This window comes from Enhydra lutris, unplaced genomic scaffold, assembly GCF_002288905.1.
Source record: "Enhydra lutris kenyoni isolate GAN:26980312 unplaced genomic scaffold, ASM228890v2 scaffoldscaffold60, whole genome shotgun sequence".
NCBI lineage: Eukaryota > Metazoa > Chordata > Mammalia > Carnivora > Mustelidae > Enhydra > Enhydra lutris.
This window is the reverse complement of record NW_019154144.1, coordinates 7,411,585-7,437,841: the sequence shown is the minus strand read 5'-3', so window position 1 is coordinate 7,437,841 and position 26,257 is coordinate 7,411,585. Positions and strand designations below refer to the sequence as shown.

Here is a 26,257-nt window from a genome sequence, read left to right as displayed (position 1 = left end):
AAGTGAACTCTATTTGTAAAAGTATGATAAAGCTACTGAGTTTCTAGAATGATCATTACCTATGACAAAGGTTCCTAAACTTTTTCAATTCATTAGACCCTTAGTGTGTCGGGAATTTTTCATGTTGTCCTGAGGCCAGGAGAAACACCCAACAGTTCTGTTTATTAATTAGTTATATCTAAATAATACTTAAGTCTTAACAACTCAGTAGCTGTTTGAAAATACTCCTAAACTGAAAGAAAAACAGTGTTTTTACTTTACTCTTAAATAACAACGACGACTTACTACAGGGCTGTGTGCCCCTGCTGGACACGGCAGAGCTTCTGAAGCCTTAGAGTCACATCGGACCCCACCACCTTCATCCCCTGTTCCACTTGGAGTTTCATGCAGCTCTTGTTTCTTATCAGAGCAACTCCCCAAAACTGGTTCACAAAGCTAAGACGTCACTGGAAAGAGTGCAGTGCTATCTACTGTTGAAATGTAGAACTAACTCCAGCTAATTGTCTGTGCACTGAGAGATGCTGCTCTGTTTCCTTGAAAAGGACGAATTGCCCTGCAGCACCCTGTGAATTCACTGTGACATCCCAGGCTTCCTTCATGCTCAGTTTGGGAACTGTTGACTTAAGACTATTTCTGTTTCATGTATTAGTATCAAATTTTTTATTCACATGGAATCCTAATAGGTACCATTTTGTACATAGTAGGAGTTAAAATATGTGTTAGCTGAAGAAAAGGAGGGACAGAAAGGAACTTTTTATCTCAAATTTAAATCTGAATTAAGAGTTTCAGAATAATTAGGTGTAACTCAATGTTTAAAATATTGACATTTTTGCAGAACTTTCTTAGCAACATATATTTGACTCCTACTGACTCCAAAGGAACTGTATGAGTTTAATGATTCACTTCAGTGCAATGGCAAATGGTTTATATGTTTCATACCTCAATTCTAAAATTCAGTACATTCCTCAATTAGTTTGCAATATGATTTTCACAGTGCTTCCAGATTTTGATCCATACTGGTACCGATATTCAAAATCTTCCCAGCTATACTTCCATTCACACAACTATTTTATGTTATAAATTTTAGCCCTGATCCTGATGTTGTCATGGCAACATGCTAAGCTAGTCTCTGAATTATCAAGGAATTAATAAGCTATGCTTAGTCCAATTTTCATTGTGCTACTATTGTAATTGTATGCCTAGTCTAATTTGCACAGTATTACTATTATAATAATATTCTCACTATTCTGACTAAAATTTTTACCTGTGGCATGCTCAGGTAAGTCTGCTAAAAGCAATGCATATAACAAAGTTTTAAATTCTTTTGTTGACATTTTGAACCCAAACAATTAAAGAAGAAAATTGCTGGTCTGGAAATAATTCTGACCATCAAAAACACCACCAGATCAAAAATCAAACAAATCCTATCAAGTATAAATAACAGAAATTATGGGGGAAAGTTATTATGTCACTCTTAGAGTATGTGACTGTGAGGAGGAATGTGGCCATGGGAAACGAATTGAGAAAAGCAGGTCTGGGGAAAGGATTAGCTTTTCCTATTTACTGCTCTGTGTTTCCCACTATAAACTCATTGAGAGCAGGAGCCTTGTTTTACTTATTGTTATATGCTGAGCATTTAGCAATGCTTAGTATATAGTGTGCTCTTGATACTACATGACTTGAATTACTGGTCACCCTGAAAGAAAAAATGGCTGAAGAGAAAGGTGATGATAAAAAATTAAATAACTCAACCACATGAAGAAGAAAAATGGAAAACAGTAAATCAATAGGGCTTTCCCAAATAACCCATAACAACTTTAGATAGTGGAATGAGGATGGCTGGTATGATTGGAGCTATAGTAGGATGCTTTTAGAAGCAGGGGATAAGGTGAAGGCAAAATTGCCCTCCTGAGAATAAAATCTATTATGTACCATAACAAAAGGTGACCATTTAAAATCACCAATCCTATGGATACAACCAGGTGTATCCCTAGTAAGTGAAGAATCTGATTAAATCCAAAGTTAATTGCTTGTACCATCTGAATAGAAAAATACATTAACCAAACACTGATAATCAACATGGAATCTAGAATATGGACATATTTTTGCCAGTATTTTTCCATCATTGTGTAGGGGTGAAGGTGTTATTCTTATGACCAACATAGGAAACTGTGACAGATGACACAGGATAGAAATTGAGAATGAGCTATGATCTTGGGCAAGATAAGTAACTTATCTAAACCAAAGTTTTCTTCTCTGTAAAATGGGATAAGAATCACAGTGTTTTAGGAATGTGGTTGTTTTAAGAATTTTAAGGGCAAAGAGCTCCCTTTTGCCATGTGAGGACATGGGGAGAAAATGGCCATCTGTGAACCAGGAAGCAGGTTCTGGTCAGAACCTAAAATTGCTGGCATCTTGATCTTAGACTTCCCAGCCTCCAGAATGTCAAGAAATTAGTTTTTATTGTTTATAAACCAACAAGAAAGAAAGAAAGAACAAAAAGCAACAATCTGATTTGTAATGTGATCTCTTTGGTGGGCTTGCCCAAGAAGTGGCTTAAATGATACACGAAGTCAATTATTCAAGCAGTATACCTGCCTTTGAATTTGGTAAACTATTTTTTGTTTATAAATCTTACGGATTTAGTTTAGAGTAAGTTCCCTAGAGTCTGATAAACTCTGTTTAAACTGCTAAAACCCAATGTCAAGAAAACAAAACAGAGAATGAAGCTCTTGGTGATTCCACCATGATACTCTCAGCTAGGAGGCTTCCACTGGTAGGATCCAGACATCGTCCCTTCTCTTTGACAATTCTCTAAATATAACAGGACTTACATATCACGCACACACGTATTTATGGGAGTGTGTGCATAGATCTATTTACCTACCCTCCTACCCACCTCCCTACTTATCTGTATCTGTGTGTACGTGTTGCATATACATGTACAGAGTGTATGTGTTAATAGTTTACAAAATGTCTTCACTTTATGATCTCAAGACATTCATAAAACATCTCTTTTCAGGGATACCATCTCCATTTTATAGCAGATGAAAGTGTCATTCCTCTTGCCCAGTGTTCTTCATCCTTTCCACTAATATGAATTGAGTTTCTCCTAAGTACCAGGCTCTGTTAGTGTTACCCAGCCAGTAAGGGGCAGGACTCAGCCTAGATTCAGTGTTTCTCCTTCCCCCATCTGCTGCTTCCAAAGCTATATATCACAGGAAATACGTAAAATTGAACTTCTGAGAGTATCATTAGGAAACTAAGAATGAGTTAAGACTTTGGGGTGTGCAGGGGAACAAAGGACCAGAGGGATTTAAGATAGAATGGTTGTTTGAAGCCACAGCAAACCCCAAACTACTAAACATCTATTTTGTTTCCAGTTTTTCAATCAAGAAGGATAATCTTCCAACAGCCAAAGGGAGACCAAAGGTGCTTAAAAGGGAATTACACTCATAATAGATAAGGGAGAGAATACAAGAGCTTCCAGTTGTTTTAAATGCACCCAGGTCCAGACAAGTCCAAAAGCATGGAAGAAACTTATACACATCATTGAGAAACCCCTACTGGTAATCTCTGAAGAACCATGATCATTGAGAAAGATGTCAGGAGGCAGAAGATCATTTAAAAAAAAAAAAAAAGGATGAAATTTATTTGTCAGTTCTTAATGTCAATTCCTGGAAAAATTCTTGCATTGACAATTAAACAAACAGTTTGAAAGCACTTGGGAAAGGAAGCAGTCATTACATGCGTTAGCTTCAATTTGGTAAAAACAAGTCTGGCAAAACTAACCTCATTCTCTTTTTTTTTTTTGATAGATTAAATGCATTTTTTCCTTTGACCTGAATTCTACAGAAGTACTTCTTCATTATCCACTAATGTCTTAATTTAATCTTGTCATTCTGCTAGTAAATAGCCTAGCATGTACATACATGTCAGTGAACTGGTCTTACACTGTGAGCTTAATATGAGAGCCGGTGCACTGAGATGGAAGGTAACTCCAGCTGAGTAGCACCTAGAAAGCACCTCAGCAATTAGGCACTGTGCTAGGTGCTTTGGAAGAAAGAGAAATAAGACACAGTCCGTGTCTTTTAAATGTCTGTAGCCTTTTTAAGGGAAGATGGACAAAGATTAGTTTTTCTTTCCCTCCATGCTGGGCTCTGCAATAATTCCCATGGACACAGTGGGCCATGCAGAAGAAGACACTGTTGTTTGTTTGTCCAAAGCTGGGTTCTTTCTTTCTTGCCACCAGGAGACCTATTTTGTTCAAGTAGGAGGTGGCAAGGAGTTCAGAGGTATAGTTTACCCTGAGTCCTACCCAGGGGATGATTGGCCAAAGTCAGTCAACTCACTCTGCTTTGGCAGTGATTGTTTTAAGGACAGGAAGGTGACCCCATTCAGGCTGAGGGGACCTGAGATAAAGACGTGGGAGGCATCTGACAAATATATTCTTTCCTAAAACATAGAAGTTCAATGAGAAATCCTTTGTGCCTTTTCCCACCTAAAGCATTTGGTGAAACTGTGGTGTCTGGAGCACTAGTGGTGATTTTGTGAATATGAAGTCAACTGAGGCTCCTCACATCACTGAACCTCTGAGCCAGGACTGGCAACTCCTTAACTCCAGACCTTTTATAAAGTAAGACTCAAACAGCAAAACATCCTTTTGTTTAAGCCATTTTTAGACAGGTATTCAGTTACTTGACTAACTGAATTTAGTGATACACATAATTACTGACTGTGTTATCTATTAGATCAGTATCTTTCAATAAAATAAGATTTCAAATGATATTTTAAAATAATAGGATGAAAGATTTAGGAAATGGCTAAAAGCACCTCATCATTCACGACTATTAATCTCCATAAATTCTCATTTTTCATAAAGAAGCATGTATACATAGCATTTACAAAAACTTACGTGTGACTAAAGAAAATTTAATCACAAATACCATGAAGCTTTTGGCATATTTTTTGTAAGATGTTAAGCAAAAATGTATTAATTATATGCTAGCTATGATATGCAATCAACTTTTTTGCTTTCTCATGTATATATGTGTTAAAGAAACCTATACACAAACTATTCTGTCATTCTTAAAATAGCAAATCTCTTTCCATACAAATGGCTTACAGAGAAAAATTTCTTGGTTCTCAAAATAATTATAATGGTATAACCTTATTTATATTTGTCATATTGAGATTAAAGTATGTTAACGAACCACAGATAACGTGTAATATGATATAATTACCTGGCTTGTGGCAAACCATAGCTGGTCCCTACTCCAACCCGAGGCAAACTATAGACAACTTTTTTTACTGTTGCTTGGTCAGGGAAATTAAACATAACCGAGGCTGTGGTAAGAAGAAAAAACATGATTTAGAAAACCACAGGAGAGCTAACCATCAATTTCAGAAATCATTTTCAAGTGCCTCTCATGATTTATTTGTAGAGGTAATGAATCTTCATAAAAAATCAGCTTTCTGTATAACTTTATCCATGAGAAATCTAGGATTAACATTTTTAATTAAGCCAATTAACTTTTACTTTTATTTTTGTTTTAATGAGGGCATATCAAAGAGAGAAATATAGCAGGGAAAAATGAAGACTGTATCACACCATGTAAATAAATAACATCCAAATATGAGCACATTTATTTCCAAATACTTAAGGGGCCTTACTTCGGTTTGCCATAAATACTTCCAAAGCAGTGTTTTGTAGAAGATAACGTCTTGAAAATACAGCTCGTATCTCGCTGAACATCCATTTTCCATGAAGTCCTTCAGTGTACGCAAGAACCTAAAATAAATCGTTTAAAGGGAAGTGTCAATCAGTAAAATGTGTGTCTAAGACTTAGTCTGACAACATCTTAGACAGTACTGTATAAAAGTCAGTAAATTAGGGATTACCTTCCTGAATTCATGATAGATCACAACACTGTCAATCATTTGATTCTGTTTACAGTATTTGCAAAATTTCTACCTTTCTAAGTTTTCTTAGTTGCCTCATGAAGAAATGAAGGAGCAGAAAAATTATATGTTCAAAGTCACCCTGTGACTTAAAACAGAAAATATATTCTATTTTCGTCTAGTATATAATCAGTTGGACAAGGTAACCTGACATACGCTGTTGGTTCTTTTCCAACATTTGTTTTGTTCCTTCATCCTCGCTTAATGGAAGCTCAGTTAGCCCCAGCATCCATGTGGTCTATGCCAGTCAATGGATCATGGTTGGTCTGTGGCAGGGGTAGCAAGTATTTTTGGTAAAAGGACAAATAGCAAATATTTTTAGATTTTAAAAGCCATATGGTCCCTACCACAACTACTCAACTTTGCCATTATAGAGTGAAAGCAGTCACAGACAATGTATAAATGAATGGGTGTGGCTGTGTTCCAATAAAACTTTATTTATAACAACAAGGGGGGCCTGAATTTGGTCCTGGGGCCAATCTGTCTGATCCACAGTCTAAGCTAATCATGGCGAAGGCATGCTTTCTCAAATTCCCTTGAAACTAGAGGTGAGGACATTTGACACAAAACTGGCTAATGAGAACAAAACCAGAGTCACTTAGGGATGTATCAGCTGATCAAATGAGTTATTCGTAGCTGGCACACTCTTTTTCCCTTCTTTCTTGGGTGGAGATATAATGGCAGAAACTGTAGCAGCAATTGTATAACCATGAGAGGAAAGCCAAGGGAATTGCAGCGAGGTTGGCCTGAATACTGAGTTAGTGAAACAACGCTCAGCAACCCCCACATCTGCACTTCCTGTTACACGATGCAGCTAAGTCCATACTGGATAAAGGCACTGCAGTCAAAAATGCAACAAAGGTATTCCCTCCTGATACACTGATGTATAGTCACAATACAAAACACATTTCTACTTGCATTACTATATATAATCTACTACATTTACATTTGCTTCCGTGAAATCAAAACTGGTTGAATTCTACGTGCATGATATTCCTTAAGCTTTGCAAACAAGTTATGAATTCCCTTTTTACATTTCTTTTCTCTAGAAAAAAAATGTGATCCTTTAGTCTTGCATATTTTGAAAATTCCATTTTCTAACTCCTTAATTCAGTTTTTGTCTTTCCCTAGATGCTAGAAAGTTTTGGAGGCAGTCAGACATCTATTTAAATCCTGAAATGTTTTGGAGCCAGGCAGACTCCTATTGAAATCTTGGCTCTGCTATGCAGCAGTTATAGGACCTTGGAAAAATTACTTAACTCCATCTGATTTTCATCATTTGGAAAACAGTGATAATACTACTATTATTGGTTAGTCTAAGCAGAGACAATGAACCTTAAGTGCATGGCCTTAGTTATTATTTAAGTCCTGTTTATAAGTTTATAGATCTTTATGGTTGAGCATAAAGTGACAGCTGTTGCTTTGACTTCTAAATGTAAAACTATACATTTCACAAACGGGTTATAGTGACTTGCCACAATTTATATCAATAAATTCTTAGTTTGGTGCAACGTTCTCCATACTTGAATTTCACAGACTAGTATAATTTTCTTTTTAATGGAAAGAGTACTGATACAAGATTGATAACTTTTTTTGTCAAGTAGGGAAAATTTTAAGACAAATAAAACACCCCAAACAACAAAAACAATCTTCCACATGACCATTACTTTGCTAAAAAATGTAACTATTAAGGTCTTTTGAAAACCCAAACAGTACAATGAGTACCATCTCAGAAAAAAGGAGAGAGCTTTTCACGAAAGCTGTGTTGGCACCTTTCTAGGAAAGCCGTTGTGCCAGGAGGATGGAGACAAAAGACACACACACACACACACACACACACACACACACCCTTCACTCACATGTTTACTTCTTTTCCTCTGGGAATGATGCGATGTATATTTGGTCTGTATTCCTTTCCATTGTTTTACTTCTAGCAGGCAGGTAGTTCACAAACACATGCAAACATGCAGGAGTTAGTCTGACTCCTTAAGCACTCCCTGTAACCCCAAAGTCGGTCTCACCAACTTTGCCGGTTATCACTTGATTGTTTTCCAGCCTCACGTTCACCCTTAATTGCTCGTTCTCTGAAAATAAATCCGTACCCTTTGTTTTTGCTTTGCTAACTGGCATGATGTTAAGCTTTGTCTAAAAGGACACTGAAGAGACACTGCATGGCGGACAAAGGGGTTTCCGATCCTGGTGCTGGCGAGCTCACTCGGCAGCTTCGGGCAGAACCTGGGGCTTCTCCAGGGCCCGGCCCCTGCAGCGGTGATGGCCAACGGCACCCAGTCACTTGAAGGTTTTTCCTGTGCTTCCCTCTGCCCTGGGCAATTTTGTAGCAGAGTGCCTCTGGTGAGAACCCCTCCCATGGACAGTTTCAACGACTCCCTCGAGGGTAGATTTCTTTTTTTTCTTTTCTTTTTTTTTTTTAAAGAGGGTTTAACCTAAGGTGCAATAGTGGTCTATGAGAAGCAAGGCCAAATGTCCAGGTGAGGACAGAGACATTCCAGTAAGTGACCAAAGGGCCTTGGACACGGGGATGCTTCCTTCTCAGCATTCAGTGCTACCCCGTGCTTCCCAGCTCAGATGTGTCCTGGGAAAGACGGCCTCAAGTAGGAGCTCCCAGGATCTGTTCTGTCCTGCGGGTGGTTCTGATTGTCTCATAAATAGAGTATTTGTTTTTTTGTTGTTGTTGGTTTTTTTTTGTTTTTGTTTTTTTAAAGATTTAATTTATTTATTTGACAGAGAGAGAGACAGAGAGGCAGGCAGAGAGAGCGAGAGGGGGAAGCAGGCTCCCTGCCGAGCAGAGAGCCTGATGTGGGGCTCGATCCCAGGACTCCGGGATCATGACCTGAGCCAAAGGCAGAGACTTAACCCACTGAGCCACCCAGGTGCCCCTCGAGGGTAGATTTCTGTAAAGTTCTGGAGCGCAGAGCTCCAGCAAGTACCCCAGCAGAGCCCTGGAGTGCCTTCTCCATCCTTCAGTGACTTACAGCCCTGCCTTCCCCAGGGAGGCCTCGGGGGCTGCTTCCTTGGGTTCAGCAACAGCTCTAAGGGTAGAGGCTGCTCCTTTCCAATACCCTTCTTAGAATCCTTAGAGTTCTTTTTGTTTCTTACTAACCATTCTCTGTACTCTAATCTCCTGGTATAATTTATGATTATTCATTTTACACTTTCCCTGTTTAAGTTGCTATGTGGTTTTCCTCTCCTGATGGATCCAGTCTGATAGACTCAATCAGTTCTCCCTCCAGCTGGGGCCATGACAGTCCTCAGGGTCCCTCAGGAGCAAGAAAAAAAGGAAACTGAGATAGTCAGAGGAACTCAGGAAAGCCTGGAGCCAAAAAGTAAAAGGAGAATAAAACTAAACGAAAATTATTTTGCTAGTAGCTAGTAAACAGGAATTTGGAAGCAAATTCCAAAAGACAGATCCAAAGGTACAAAGCTATTTTGAGTAAGGGCAGGATCATCTGAGTAAGTGGGCAGCCCTTACCACAGGGACTGTGGGAAGAAAATTATTTATATACATAACTACTTACAACTTTATAAAAAATCTTCCTAATTATTTTACAGTGACCTATGTTATATTTAAGCTTTTGAAATCCTTAACGACAGGCTGATAAAAGATAATGCTCTAAACTGGTCATAATTCCCTGCCAGGAAATCCACGAGAGCCTAGAGTCCTCTTCTTTTTTCTATAACCAACCACCTCCTGCTTTCCCTTCTCATTCCCGTCAAAACTGCATATGCGATAAAACTCTCCTAAAATACTGTATTTAAACATTTTTATATGCCCTCGTGTGAGGTGCCTTTCCAGGCAAAGCAGTGTGGAATCACCACAGCTAACCTCTACTGTCTCTTCTATTGTGTCACTATTTTAATTCTTTGCATAGCACTTATTTATTTTTATTTTTATTTTTTATTTTTTTTCTCTGTCCTCCCCCTGTCACGTGAAAGTTTTAAGAGAACGGGACTCTGTCTGTCGCATTTACGGCTCAATACATAGTGCCTAAAACAGTGCCTGGCGTCTGGGTGCTCCATACACATTTGTTTGTTGAATAAATCACTAAGAAAAATGGACAGAGATAACAAATATGGGGAAGGCCGTAAAGAAATCTTACAATGTGTGGGCATTTCTGACTTCTTGGCTGAACTGGAAAAGCTTTCTAGTTTGGCCCACAGACGTCTCAGGTACTATCTTCATGGTGGAACCCACCAAGCATCTCTCCTGACATGAGATTTAGTTAAGTTCCGAAAAAACAAAATAGGATAACTGGTTTCTCTTCTGTGGTAGTCTAATTTTCACTCTTGGGGAACCCTAGACTCAGTTATACCCCATCCTGAAAGACCACGCTCCCTCACAAAAAGGAGTCCTTCACGCTTGAGGGATTAGGGAAACTCTTTAGGCTGCAGTATTTTGACTTCAGTTTATACACTGACATCTCTCACTTAAGAAAAAATGTGTACTGAGGTGAATATCAGAATATCACAGAATTCACAGAATATCACCTGGCACCCTTCTTGAGCATCAGTTTTATTTCTGGTAAGCAACAAAATTTTTTGTCATGAAATTCCTACAGACAGGATGGAAAATAAAATGGAAACAATGATGTACTATCGAGATAAAACACTGACATTCTGGTAAGTTTTCATTACCATGGGCACCCTTAGACTACACCACAATCTCCATTGCTCTTCCCAGCTTGTGGGCAACGAGAAAGCCCGCACACTCAGCAGAGGGTACCCTAGTGCGATTTTTATGACACAACGCTGTGTGGTACGCGGAAGCTGTGGTAAAAGGTTCTGGGACCGGAGGCAGAATGACTTGTTAAGATACTACTTCAGGCAAGTGATGAAGGGTTTAATCAGTTTGTATGCATTTCAGAAATGTAAAGAAATATCATTTATAGTTGGTTACATATTGAGTTTACAGCACGTTTCTATAAAAATTTGGGCCTCAAGCCCAGGTCTGAAATATGATCTCAGACTATAAAACTGATCGTATTTTATTTATACTTTTACTAGTTACATTATGTTCCTAAGTTTCAGGACCTGCCATAATAAGTCTTGAAGTTCTTCATCATAGCCCCCGATGTCTTTCTATACCACATATGTACTTTCATCTCTGTTTGAGGTTTGTGGCTTTTGTTTTCTTTCCTAAATCAGCCTTCCTGTATCATCTGGTCTGTCCCTGCCTGCTTCTCCAAATTATTTAATGTACTATGAAATCTAATCAACAGACACTAACTACCCCAATTCAGTTTTGTTTTCTGAAAATTGAATAAATGTAATTTTTAGGATGTTATATAGGTCATAAACAAGAATATGAGAGCATCTTGATCACAAATCTTAGGGAACTTTGTGGTTTTTTCTTAACTGACCACTGAACCAGATTGAGCCACCTGCTTACCATCCAAAAGAAGTGAAGGGAGAAAGAGTTCATGCTGCCTCATACCCTGAGGTCTGCTTTTCTCACTTAGACTCTGAGGTGCTCAGGAAGCAATTTATAAAACAAATGTAATAGAGAGCCCTTGTAAGCCATCTCACCCAAATGTGTGCTTAACACAGATTATTTGATGATCCTGTTGAAGAAAAATCGGGTTGCTGTGCACTCATGTGTATCAGACATGTATATGTTGTCAGAAACATGTATACGGCTGTCAAATCAGTTTTCTCTTTTCTCCCCCCTTTTAAGGCAGCGAATATTGTGCAACCTAAAAAAGTACTTGTTTAGTGGTATCTGTGCTGATCTCCAATCATCAAACACATCTGTTAGAACAAATATTACAAATACTTTCTTTTTTGAATACAAAAGACCTAAATTTTAATGCAGGTTTTATTTTCTGTTAAGAATTGATGAAAATGTTGCGGAAGGCTGGATAGACATGCCCTTTCCAGCGTTCGTGAGGTCGTCATATCTACCCGACTGGCACTTGCAGCTTAATTAAAGGGGTTTAGTACGATGTAAAGTTACAAGTCCCCATTATTTTTCGTAATTCCGTATACGTGTTCAGTGATGTGGGCTATAACAGATATATTCAAGATGGAATAGTTCATACGTAATTGCAGGTTTACATTCCTACGTGATGGTGCATGTTCTTTTCCCATCCGCCAGCTGAATGGAGAGAATTCTAAAGCCTGGAAGTAAAGCCGAATCACAAGACGGAGGAAGCTTGCTTTCTACAACAGACCGAGTGCAAGATCATCTTGGACTGCTAACTGCTGTGGGGGCACAAGGGGTGAGGGCGTAGGGAGCAGCAGTGACAGTGAGACCTCTAACTGATACTCTCCCCTCTGTTTCCACCACAATGTCTTGGTGATGCTATTTCCTCATTAAAGGCACGGAGAAGTAGGAGAGATAAGAAATAATCAGACATGCATGGAAGGACTGACAGAGAAACACAACGGAACAGCCTCTTCTCAATGGGCAATGCGATAACCTTCCAAGAGATAAGTTAGGTACACACGATTTAACAGAATAAATGTCCAAATCCTCATTTATTTATTTTTTTTAGGATTTTATTTATTTATTTGAGAGAGAGAGTGAGAGAGAGCACAAGCCAGGGTAGGCAGTGGGAGAAGCAGGCTTCCCGCTGAGCAGGGAGCCTGACTCCAGGCTGGATCCCAGGGGGATCATGACCTGAGCCGAAGGCAGATGCTTAATCTACTGAGGCACCCAGGTGTCCCCAGATTCTCAACTTCTTGAAATCTATCTGGCTAAGACTGAGCCTATCAGGGAAGTACAGGTTCTCTTTCTCATATCGTTTCTCCCCATTGTCCTTTCCTATTAAAAAAAAAAAAAAATGTTGTGGAGAAGGCTCTCTCTGGTATATTGCCTGAGGTCTGAGATCTGTTGAGCGGGAAAGAGCCTCGAATAAGGGTAAGTTAAAATACTGACAGAGAGGTTGAAAAGCAGATGTCCTCAATGACCAGAGTTTTAAAAAATCCTTTTGCAAATCACATGATTTCTCGATTCACTTTCAAAGAGTGAAGTTGGATCTAATGGAGCTGACAATGGAGAGATAATTAAAAGTAATTTTTGATTACAGATCACTGGGTGATTTTTAGCATACAACTTAGAAGCAGTACAAAAAATTATAACACTACTATAATAAAACTGCAATATCCTATTGATTTCTGTGAACAAGATTTTCCAACATACCTACAAAAAAGAAAACTAGGAGGAGCTGTAATATCGATCCTAGTATTGTCCTAGCGATAGCCATATGTGGATATATTAAACGTTCATCTCAATCAGAGATGAATTTCCAACAGCATTTTATTTTTGTGTTTAATAATTATTTTCCAAAGTTCATAATATGTTTATGTTCTTCTATGGTTGTAAGCTGATGTTATTTATAATAATTTATTCTAGAATATAAGTGTTAAATATTTAAAATTTTATGATCTTAGAAATTTAAAAATTAAAACTCTAATTCATAAATGTATATACTTTCTGCAGATTCATATAATATTGTAAGTAATAAAAGGCTTTCAAGAATAAGATATCTTAGATAAATTTTGGGGAGGGAATCAAATGAAAATAGGAGCTCAAAGAGAAAGAGGAATTACATAAAATGTCCATTTGAAAAAAGAGGATTCATGTATTGTAACCGACTGAGCCACCCAGGCGCCCCTTATTATTCATGTATTTTAAAATGGGTGATGACAGTAATCAAATCACTAAGTTTATTGGATAGATTTGATTGTACTGAATCCATCTGAAAAGTGACTATGTGAACCAGACTAACCCATTCGGAGAAATGCCCCCGGATGACCATCCTGTGACCTGAAACCTTCCTGAGAGCAGCCCCCCACCCACATTCTTTTTGTTTAACCACACCCTTAAGTACCTCTCAGGGGCATAACTTTCTTGATCTGCACTGGAGATATGACTATCACATACACACCTATTCTTAAAGATTCTCCTCCTGGGTGGTCCCTCACCAGGTACTCCCAGCCTCTAGGGCTATAAAAACAGGTCTTAGAGGGTTGTGGGGTTGCAGATCTAGTCCTCTTGCGGCTGCCCAGGACACTCTCCGTAAGCTTCCTTGAGAAACCATTTCTCAGGAAGCTGAATTGTTGGCCTTTTTCTTCAGTCTTAAGGCTTCTTTGGCCTTTCGAAGTCACTTATTAGCTATCTCCCCTTCATGAAACAGTGATACAACATTTTACTTTAAAATAGCATTATTTGGAACATGTGGGATATTATATCTTCTAAAAACGTTTGGAACTTACGACAAGATTTAGATATAAACTTAAACTTGTGCAGGGCAGATTTTTATATTGAAGTGTAGCTGACATACAATATTAGGGGGTATATAGTCCTGTGAGTTTTTTTTACACAATAAGTAAGAAAAAAAAGGGGGGGGGGAGGGACAATTGCAATAGACCAGTAAAGAGAATAAAGAATAAAGAAATCTTCAAATAGTTTAGCCTCACTTTAGCCTCTTGCCCAATTAATAATGAAAATAATCATCAAATAAAACTGTCAAGGGCAGGCAGCATAATCGATAGTATCTAGTATAGACTGAAACATTGATCACAGACTCAAATCTTTTTGTGAATTTTTTCCTGATGAAAAGAAATAATTTGGTAATATAAAATTGAAAATGGGGCAAACTGTAAATGGCTTAACTCCGAAGTAAGCGAAAATGCTGAAGAAATTAATTTGGCAAAATGAGGAATTACAGAAAATATATTCTCAATGAAAATGAAACAATAGATCCTATTACTCCTATAGTTCTGAGGTTAAATACTCATAAACACAGCTATTATCCATATGTTGCAGGACTGCAACATTCTCCAACGGGGGGAAATTTAGGCAGCCCGTCCATAGAGAGCTTTTTATTTAATAACCTTGCTTTTGTTGTAATTCATCAATGCACATATCTGTCTATCCTAGATTTAAAGTCACCCGAGGGTCTGTCTTTCTTACTAGCTGTGAGAGCTCAGGTAAGGTAGTTACTTTTCGATTCTTTAGTTTACTTAAGATTTGGGGGAAATAATACCCTACCACACAGGGTGATCGTGAGAATTCAACGGAATAAATCTTTTAAAAAATGCTTGGTATAGTGCCTGGCACACAGGAAGTGCTAGACAAATCTAACTTACAATTACTGCCCATCAGACACAGACACACAGAGACACACAACATTGCCAGCAAGGCAGTAGAAAAACCAGACCACAGTAAACAAACTTGTACTAAGCTGACAAGTCACAGCTCTTTTTCCTTAGTGGCAGCTGGTACCCTAGAAATTCTCCAGAATCACAGAGCTAAGCTCTCATGAGAAAGCCCAGCTGTTTGGGACATGGAGCTACCACCATCGGTAGTGACCATTCTCAGAAGGCTTCTTCCTACCTTCTCTTTCTGTCTATGGGTGAGGAGGCCAGCCCTTTTCTACCAAGCCTGTCCTCATGATGTATCAATTTTATTTACTTTCAGTGACTTTTATTGAGCAGAGATGTATCGATTGACCTTCATGAGCTGATGGTGAGCAAGAGGAGAGGAATCCTTCACCTCCCGTAATTCACAGTCTGCTGGAGGATCAGACAGTGGGGAGAGGGGGAAAGAAAAGGGTCTCGAGCAGAAGGAACAACATGTATGTAAGTATGGTGCTTTGGGAAATGGGTCCAGGCTGTCTGGAACACATACTGTAAAGAGGAGAAAGGTGAAAAATAGAATAATGAACGATGGGCAAGGAACCAGGACATGGGGAAATATGTGATTCATGTTAGAGTTGAACTTGCAGTCTGCAAGAAACAAAGAGCCCTTATTGTTAAACAAAGAGCTGAGATGATAAAATTTGCACTTGAAATCACTGCTGTGGCTACAGGGTAGACGAAGTCCCAAATAATCTATGCGAACGTTATTTTATAGTCATTAGTAGAAAATCATGAACTCTTTCAAAAAGAGTATTGTTTGTACCTGGCCCATAGTATCTCATACCATGGCAAATACTTTTAAATTTCCTTATTTTATTCCATACATCCCCTAAATAGTCGGAGACTTCTTGAGGGTAGAGACTAGGTTGTATTCTATTTTGTATTCCTTATAGAACCTGCACATGGAAGGAACTCAATCAGTTTTTGTTGAAGAAAATACTGAAAATTTAATTTACAAGCAAACTTTGAGTTGCAGCTGGAGTCCTCTGTGCCTACTTCATCTTCAAATGCACATGCTCAAAATTACGGTAAAATTCTCGAAATTAAAAAACGATATTGGCAAGGTTGCTTCATTTTTGTCCTACTCATGAATGTCCCCATGTATAACTATTATATATTTGGCTGTGTTTTCTCATTTTCTCAAATTTGGCAAACTCTAAAATCTTGTATTTGTCCCTCTGCTGTTATTTAACAAAGGGGAGGAATGGAGTAGTGGGAGGGAGAACTCTACACTCTTGGAAAGAAGCTTATTTCTGGCTTCTAGAATTTCCTTTCTTTTACATACTGGATATTTTAACTTCCCCTGTATTATTCTGCATGGTGGCAAATTTTAAACTAGTTTTATATATATACATACACACACATCTACTTATATGTATAGCTTGCCATATGTATGTGTGTGTGTATATCTATATCTATAAATATTTATGTATCTATCTATCTATATCTATATCTATATCCATATCTCCTGTTTTTTAGCTTTACTTTCTTCTATGTGAGATCACTTGGTTTTCTGGATTACACGTTTTTCCTTTGAATCTTTTTGGTAGTTGAGTCTGCTTTGTGGATACTATTAGTTGTTAGCACAAATTGTTTTCCCTTTTTGCAAATATTTCACATTCAAGCTCTAGGTGCAGTCAGAAATGATACAAGATTAGATGGGGTATTTGCAGTAATTGTTGCAATAGTGAAATCATTCTTAACTTGCAGAGTAGACATAAAGGAGAATTGCTTTTGACTGGAGATCTAATTATGCCATGAGAGAAATGTTTTAACAAATTAAAATAATTTTATTTAAAATTTTTTATCATAATAGAGTTTATACATAAAAATCATATATACTTATGGTACACAATATTTAATAAGTGTTAACTACTATGATTAGTAGTTAAAAATTAGTAGTTAAAAAATTCCATTATGTGCATTATGCCTGGTTCCTAAGTCCAAATCAGCTTGAACACTTTTCAGCTCCCAAATGTACCATGTTCTGTCATGCTTCTGTGTCCTTGTACATGCTGTTTCTTCTGATTAACTCCTATTAATGATTGAGCTAGAAGAGCCTTGCTGCTACCTCTGAGGACCCTGTACCCACCTATGACACTTGCCAGACTGTTACTACAATTGATGGTTTACTTGTTGGTGTCTCTTGCTAACCTGTGAGCTCATTGAGGGCAAAAATTCTGAAAGCATCTCTGTATTTTTCATACTTAGCACAGAGCCCAGAACACAGCAATAATTTAACAGTAAGTAGTAATTACTTATAAATGCCTCTGTTGATCAATGTTTAGTAATACACATGTGTAGGAAAGTTATAATTTATATGGTTTACATGAATTAAAAAGCAATCAGGTTAAGACAGACCAGAGTGATTCCCAATTCATTATATATTGGACAGGACATGGAAAGTTGACCCCTCCTGAAAAGTTCCCTTTTATCATGTTAATTACCTATGACCCCACAACTCTGGCCATGGTGATTGAACTAGGATGGACCCCTAATATAAAAGTAGTTATCTAAGTTGGATAGCCACAGCTCGTGGCTGTGAGAATCCTGTTTGTCCCTCAGAACCAGGCTGTCATGAATGTTGACTGGCTGACACCATTGATTATTTCTCTTGATGATGTGAATGTGAGATGTCCGGAGACAACTCTCACAGGAAGGCAGGAAGAAGCCAAAAGACAGAAAAGGCAGTCAGTCACCAGAAATCATAAGCAGCAGGAATTCTGAGAAAGCAGAAGTCAAGACCAAAAGAGATGGGTCTAGTCGTCGATGTAACTATCTCGTATGCCAGACACATCTGGTACCACTTTGCTCTCCTGTCTCCAGCTCTCTCTTTTCCATACCATGTTGTTTCCTGTCACAGAGCCAACGCTCATATTCTTCCTTCTCTGGAAATATCTCCCCTCCCCTCTTTGCCTACTTCATTTCTACTCATCCTCGAGCTTTCTTTACTTACTGTTTTCTCAGCTGACCTCTCTTGCTAGGTTAACCTCCCCCCAGCCCCCATGACATACTCTCATAGTTCCATATACAAGAGAAGTTCTTTATAGCATGTACCACAAATTTTGCAAATTTATTATATATTTTATTAATGTACTCTCCTCCACTCTTTGACCACTTGTTTCTGCCCATTACTGTATCTCTACTGTTTGGCACAGTGCCTGTTACATTGTAGAAACTCAATAAATAACCTGCTGAATGACTGAATTAAAGGTGTATTTAGAGTGAGTTAGTCTGTAGGAGTGACAATAAAAATAAAAATGTAGAGTAACTGGCGCTGTAATGTTAATGGATGTCTATGGTTGAAAGGACATTAAAAGAACTGGGTCATGGAACTTGGATGAAATTCCAGTTTCTCAGAAGGCCTGATGAGAATTTCCCTTTTGAACATTACCATGCTTTCCTATAATAAACTCTGTAGTTGACGTTATTGCTTCCTCACTCAGAATCTACTTCTGCTTCCCCCATCTTCCACTTTCCTGATTAACAGAACACTGATTGTGTTTTATTGACTTCAACTCCGTGCACTTCTGAGTCAGGACACAGTGACCCCGGGCCAGTCCCGGGGCAGATCAAGTTAGTAAAAATGTCCCTATACTTAAGAGGAAACCAATGGAAGAGATACTCTCTCCATCCTGTGACATTCCTGGGCTTACTTTGATTTGGAGAAATATTTGAGCCACACTGTTATCAATGTGAGAACGAGGATAAACCAAGGATAACAGAATGGAGATGGGGAACGAGCCTGGGTTCTTGAAAACACATAGAAGTAGCTGAGTCAATCAACCTTGGAGACCGATATAATTCAGGACTTGCTATTTTATGATGCAAACACATCCATCCATGCATATAAAGCTATTTGAATTAGGACATGTATTAGTGCAGCTGAAAATTTTCTGATACAAACTCTTACTGCTTGATGTAACCTTCATGTCTGTTTTATCTGAAGGAGGAAAAAGACTAATACCACACACACACACACACACACACACACACACACACACACCAGAAACACTGTACTGTCTGCTCAAGTGTCTGTAAACCCAAATAGTTCCAAAAAATAAAGTGTACTAAAATTTCTTAAAAATATGCAAACATTAAATGTTTCCATATTTTGTATATGTTCTAGAATAGCTTTTCTTCCTTGATTGCCTGATGAAGTCCTACTTGTACTAAAAGCTGACTGCTCAAAAAAACATTTCCTCAAAAGACATCGAACTTTTATCCTTTATCTGTCAGGTAGGTACCAGGCTCATTGGGGACAGGAAAGACAATATGAATGTGAATTATTTTTCAAGTTTTAAAGACTTCTTTTTCAGTGATAATTGCAACTGAAAGCTATTTTCGTACAGGTGCAGCTTTTAAGTATGTTTACCCTTGAAAACCCAAGTACTCTTGGGCACTCATAGGTACACCCACAGGGTTCATGAGAATTTTTCTTTTTCAAAGCTGGAGCTCTTCTAGAATCAGTGTCTCTCAAAAAAGTGGTAAAAAAATGAAGCCCAATCTTTACGTAGGGAATCTGCATTTGGGAAGTCCCAACTGGGGGTTATTTTCACGTGTCTGCCTACCACAGTATTAGTGTTACCCTTGACAAATTTCCTCCCAAGACCAGTATGTACCAAAACGTATGTGGTTTATTAGCACTTAGTCTGGTGGACTATGATCATTTTTTTATAACCAGACTGGAGTTGAAAGAACTTAGACTTTTATAGAGGATGACAGAAAGACTGAGGGCTGAAGTAACCACTTCAGTGTCGTGTTAACACGAGAACATTCCTTAACATAACTGAGACACAGTTGGCACTCACATAAAATAAGAAGGATCATGTCCACTTTACTGGGTTGCTGTATTAAGTGAAATAACATATAAAGTGTCCAGGGGAAAGGTTGGTACAAAAGAAGTACTACATAAATGTGCCAAACAAATGAACTCCCAATCCTTCCCCACCAGGACCTTCGTGAAACTCTCAGTCAGGAGTGAACAGAGTGAGTCTCTGCCGTGGTCTTGGCCCAGGTCCTTCTCCAGTGTCCATTATTCTCTGATCCAAACTCTGCTTCTCCATCTTACACTGGTTCATCTAAATCTGGCTATTTCCAAGAATTGGTTCTAATATAACCCTTACTGGATGGCTTTGAGTGTTCTATGTTTGAAGTTTACTCTTTAAAAAAAAAAAAAAAATATTTTAACTGCTTCAGCTGGAGACATTTCAGCACCTGAATTTCCTTTGGTATTTTTACTCCTACTCTACATTACCTGATAAATAACAGCAACTCAAGAAATGCAACTCAATTTAAGTGTAAACAGCTCAGTAAACATCCCTTGTTTGTACATGAATGTCTTTCACACAAATATTTGTAATTAGGGGGTAATAAGAGATTTTAGGGCCCTCCTAACTTTTATAGGCAATGAAAATTGTCCTTCTAGGGTTGGGTATCCCCCGCCCCAAAGTCTATTCTTCATTACCATAATGCTCCAAGACTTTATTTGTTTCTTCCGTTTACTTTATATTCCTTGGTTGTAAACCTATTTGCAGCAAATACTGTTTTGCTGAGAATTTGCCATTTATGTTCCACTTGAACAACATGAGCAAGTACTCTGTCCCCAGGCAAGGTGTTACCACCACATGTCATTTGTTTATCAAAGAACAACTTAGTCCACACCTACTAAGTTCCCAATGTTGTGCTAGGTGACGGAAATACACTAGTGAACAAGAGGAAAGATGGTCGCTCCTTTTTTCCCCCCCTCCTTTTACATGGCTCATCCTGTCTCTTTGTAGAAGCCTTGATAATTGATTAATATAATTTGATTTCACTGGGTTGCTAAAAAAACACCATTAAATAGGTTACTGTACTTAACAGGTGTCTCCAGTATAAGTACCAGAAGTCCCCTTGCTATAGGCAAGAGGCTGTCCAGAGCATTTATGGCAGAAAGGATTCACGGAGACGTTGATTTTCAACTTAGTTCTCATTAAATGGTAGCTCTAACGAGGACTGTGAAGCCACTAAGACCAGTGAAAGGAGTGCAGGTATAGCATTAACTCTGCATTTTAGAACGACTGTTCTAGCAGTGGTAAGAAGGATTTGGAAGGATACTAGACTGGAAACCTGAACTCTGCCAATAGGAAGTAAAGGAGGTCCAATCTAAGGCAGTTGCAGAAGAGAGGAAGAGGAAAGGAAAGATAGTAAACATATTTAGAATTAGGAAGACCTGTGTGTTTTTGTTTTGTTTAATACTGACATAAAGAAATGAAAGAAACTGAACCTTTGAAGAGTTTCTGGCTCCAGGGACTGGGCGAATGGTGCTCTCCACCACATTCTAGGTTTAGGGTTACTGGCAAACCACGAGTGTTGTGAGAAAAGTAAGAGGTTCGGTCCGGTTCTAGATAACACAATCACTATGTTCATCATCACTCATATAAGCATGAATTTGTGCAAATAAGATGTGTTAACAAAAATAATCAACATTTGATCTACATTTGACTACTTTAAAAAAATGATAGCCCATGAATAGCATATAAATAAATTAAAATAGCTAATTTTTATTAAAGTTTCACTCTTCACTTATAGTATAAGTAAACCTAATATTATTTACCCCAGAAACAGAGGTTATTTATAAGTCTCTATCAACACTGAATGTTTTCCCTGGCACTCGGCATTGTGTCTGGCACATAGCAAGTGTGTGTAGCTCCATGGACGTCTACTGTATGCTTCTCCAATATTCATGTCTTAGTAAAGAAATAAAACTGCATACCAGAGACATCCACATGGCAAATTCCTTTGCAAAGAAGATGGCCTGTGGGATATAGTATTCCATATAGTAAAAATACACAGATGTATTAATATACTTAACTATTTATTTTTTATTTTTATTAAAAGATTTTATTTACTCAAGACAGAATGAGAGTGCGCGAGAAAGAGCACAAGTTGGGGGTGGGAAGGCCAGAGGGAGAGGGAGAAGCAGACTGCCCGCTGAGCAGGGAGCCGGATATGAGATTATGACCTGAGCTGAAGGTAGATGCTTAACCAACTGAGCCACACAGGCGCCCCTAATTATATTATATTTTAAATGATGTCAGGCAGTTCATAATTTTTGTTTTTATGCCAAAGCAGAAAAATTCTTTTTGGGTAGATAGGGAAATTTAAAAGATTCTGACATTTATAACTAATGCCACTAAAATGTAGGAAGGCATTCCACAGAGGAGTAACAAATTAATCTAGATGGGAAATTGGGGGAAAAAAGGACATATACATATATTATATGCAATTTTCATAATGTATAATAGAGGTTCATATGATGTCCAACACACAAAAATACATACATGAGACAAACTGTGCTATTTATCAATACTTGCCTCCTATAGACATTGTGATACAATACAATTTTGCTTAAAAAATATCAAACAGATAAAGCCCAGAAAATATAGTACAAATGGCTCTTTGCTGGTTGAATACATGATTAACTTTACCTACAGAAGATTTAAAACTATATGGAGACATAGACATACTATTTTTATCTATGAGATTGGCAAAAATCTAAATGTTTAATAATACTGAGCTTGCTGTGGGGAAAACAGTCACTCACTATATTGAGGGTGGGAATGTAAATTAGTATAACTTATATCAAGGAGATTTTGGCATTAGCTATCAAGATTTCAAATATATACACCCTTCACCCAGTAATCTCATTGCTAGGAATTTATCCTGTGCAAGATGAAGCAAGACAAAGTGTGTACTAGATTCTTGACTGCAGTATTGCTTATAATATCAAAAAAAAAAAAAAAATGGAGGGAAATGCCCACCAATGGGGGGAAGGGGTTAATTCAATAAAGTAATTAAATAAAATATGGAATAAGCTTACATTATTTAGGATGCTTTTTCAAAGAAAAAGAACACAAAGTTATAAATAAAAAATTAGGTATGTTATATAAGTGAATACTTATTTAGAATAAGAAAAAAAAATCACAACAAATATTGGAGCCTTGGACATTACAGTGGTTTTCTTTTGAGGCCTCTTAAAACAGTTGAGTAAACAGCCCACTACACAATTCCCAAAAACTTGTCTTTCACAGGCTCTGTGGACTAAGGGACCCTGGTGCCTATGCTTCGTTAGCTTTACAGTAAATACATAAGAAAATCTAGAGGTATCTGTGATGATGCATATACTAATTTCTAATTATTCTCATAATTTTACTTAATTTCTTAACATACATTTAAAATATTTTTAAAATGTGCCTATATATATATATATATATACATATATATATATATATATATATATATCAGAAATCTCAGGTCTGTCATAAAGAGGTAATAACTTCCTCGAATTTACCATATCTGTAACAAAGCTTTTTATCATCACAAGCATTATATTCAGTGTTCGTTTAATTATTTTAATTAACATTGTGATTTTGTCATTTTTATTATAAATAAAATATCTAACGTATATTCAACATTATATCTCAAAGTACTTAAAAGATCTTTGAAAAAACATGGAAAAATATCTATTTTCCTCCTCATTAAAAAAAAAAAATTCATGCTTTCTTCATGAAGGATTGATGTGCCTGTGTTTGGCTACTTTCAGCTTTGCCTGAAAGGCATTTTTCATGTGACGAGCAAAAGATATTTTAATGCATTTTGAAATAAAAATCCAAGCCTTTAATAAATGCCTAAGCATCTAAGCATTAAAATGAAATTCAATGGTAAATCAAAGCTAAATAAAAATTACACTACCTTCAACTTTTTAGCTCCAAGATAGGGTTTTACACAGTAATATTAAAAAGAAAGTTTAATATATGATAGTTGACAATTTCAAACTAATCCCTACTCTACCTTCTTTTTCTTTTATGAACCACTGAAGCAAAGTCCAACAGACAGCGTAAGATGAATCTCAGGTCCAGTACAAGCTTTTCAAGCCTAATCAAATGGGTGTAAAAACATATATAAAAAGATGAAAGTGCTTTGCTTTTACATATGGCAAAATAAATCAGTGAAAAGCTGAAGAAAGAAGTGAGATGTTCCATAGGGGCAGGTTAAGTCTGATGCTAATGCTTACTTAAAATGGTGACAGTCTGGAGTAGTGAAGCCTTGCTGGGCTGCTTTAATTTCTCCCTGGAATAGCTCCCTCCCAACCTTCTGCAGCACATCAAAGTCTCTGGAGCTCAATTAAAATTGGATTATATTGAAATGCTCTATCTATGGGAACTGTGTGCTCACTAACACTTTTCTCTCAGTAATACTCCAGATGACAGTTGCCCATCCCAATTTAAACAGTTGTCATAGAGACGGGGAACTAAAGCAGCAGAAACTAACAATACAAAGGAAAGGTAAGGGCTAAGATTTCTGTGAATGAGGAGCTTGCTTTTTTCCGCAATACTGTTTATTACACTAATGACAAAGTACAGAGATACAAACGGTATTACAGTTTGTATCTTGCATGAATAGAGAGTTAACTACAGTAGCACTAAGATCACGTGAACATGGATGTCAAATGTTTTCTATCTGGGCATGTTCTGTTTTCTAAAAATTAAAGATCAAACGCCTCTCCCAACAGATAGCAGCTATCAGAAACTACAGATAGTAAAGGGACTATGGCTAGCAAGTTTATAAATAAAGATGTCAATATCTACTTTTTAATTGCAGGTACAACACAGAAAGAAGAATTTCTTGGATGAAGATTATTTTTCCCTTCTGCAAGACTACAGATTTTAAAAGTTTAAATTTGGGGTTGAAAATGATAAATCGTGACTCTGCACGCATATACGTTTCAAACAAGCACCAATTTTTGGCCAAGGCAGTTCACCTTAAAAGTGTCCTTATCGTTGACAAAGAAATACATTTCTAAATTTGATTTTGGAATTTATTTCTGGTTTTAATTAGCAGGTATTCTATAATCTTCTCTAATTTCTCTTCCTGACATCAAAGCGTATCAGCACAGGCGGAAAACTCTGTCAGCTTCCTAAAAGCCGAAGAATGAAGATTGCTTAAATTCCTGGCAGTTCTAAAGAGCAGTGTATTTGAGAGTGTAGACTGCTAGTAATGATACTATGTTCTCACGGAGATGGCATGTTTCTGGCAGTAGAAAAACTCTTAACCTTTCTTGTAATTGGCTTATCCCAAGTCCTAAGATTGTTTTTCCTATCATTGTGCAGATCACCATGGAAATAAGTTGACTATTGCTATTTCATAGAATATTGCACTGTTTTTCCTTTTAAGACCTCAGTACCTGAGGTTCTTTTTCTCTTGGGAAGGCTGTGTTGGGATTCTGAAGCAGCAACAAGGCAGAGTGCACAAAGTGCAGGCCAAAGGGGAAGGAAACAAAAATGTGTCAGAAAATCTAAAAACCGCACAGATCAAAATTTGTCAAAACAAGGCCCTGGTTTAAACCAACAAGTAGGGCCCCTACAGCTTGGGCCTTGACAAAGCACAGACTTTTTATTTATTTATTTATTTTTAGCCCAGCTGTAGAAAACACCATCTAATGAACCTGTCTGGGGCGGCTGTCCCCATCCTGTCAGGCATGTCAGGAAATGACAAGCACTGGGGACAGGCCGCCGCCAGTCATAGACAGGCCTGCCAGCTGGAGAGTCCAGCCCCAATCTAATCACACCACCAGAAAATAACTTTCATGCTTTCAGCTTGACAGGATGGACTTGAGGAAAAAAAAAAAAAAATTAGGACTGGAAACAATGCTTTTGGTTTCAATTATGTATCATTTTTACACAGCAATTAAAAGTAATCTAACTAACACATGCAATCCCTGTTACTTCACATCGATGCAACAAAGTGTAAATGTCATTATTAGAGAGAAACACATATAAAGGTTACTTTGATAATATGGGCACGGAAAAAAAGGATATAAGACCACCTCTGTCTCTGTCCATAGAGAAGCTACATCATATCAGAAATTTAATATTTTTGATTCAGTTTATTGATATAATCCCTTATGTTCAAAGAATTTTCTTATAAAGATCACCAGGGAGCAGTAGTGCTGATTTTATTTCTTGTGTTTTGAGAACCAATACATATGAAGAGAGAAACAGGATAAAACTGGCATTTTCAGGCGGCTCTAACACATCTCTGCCTTTTGTGATGTTGGGAAAAAAGAGCCATTATGAATAAATACAACCCAATG

At 37.6% G+C, this 26,257-nt stretch overlaps 1 protein-coding gene across 5 annotated transcripts in view; it reads right to left on the bottom strand.

Annotated features, from left to right (window-relative positions):
• The window catches only part of LOC111158523 (neurobeachin), a 672,328-nt gene that overhangs the window by 111,130 nt on the left and 534,941 nt on the right, over nucleotides 1–26,257 (bottom strand). For all 5 annotated transcript variants that reach the window (XM_022520602.1, XM_022520603.1, XM_022520605.1 and 2 more), the window contains 2 exons: nucleotides 5,674–5,791; nucleotides 5,244–5,346 (listed from right to left, as the gene is read on the bottom strand). In XM_022520602.1, coding sequence (XP_022376310.1) covers nucleotides 5,244–5,346; nucleotides 5,674–5,791 — 221 coding nt within the window. The remainder of the gene's footprint in view (nucleotides 1–5,243; nucleotides 5,347–5,673; nucleotides 5,792–26,257) is intronic.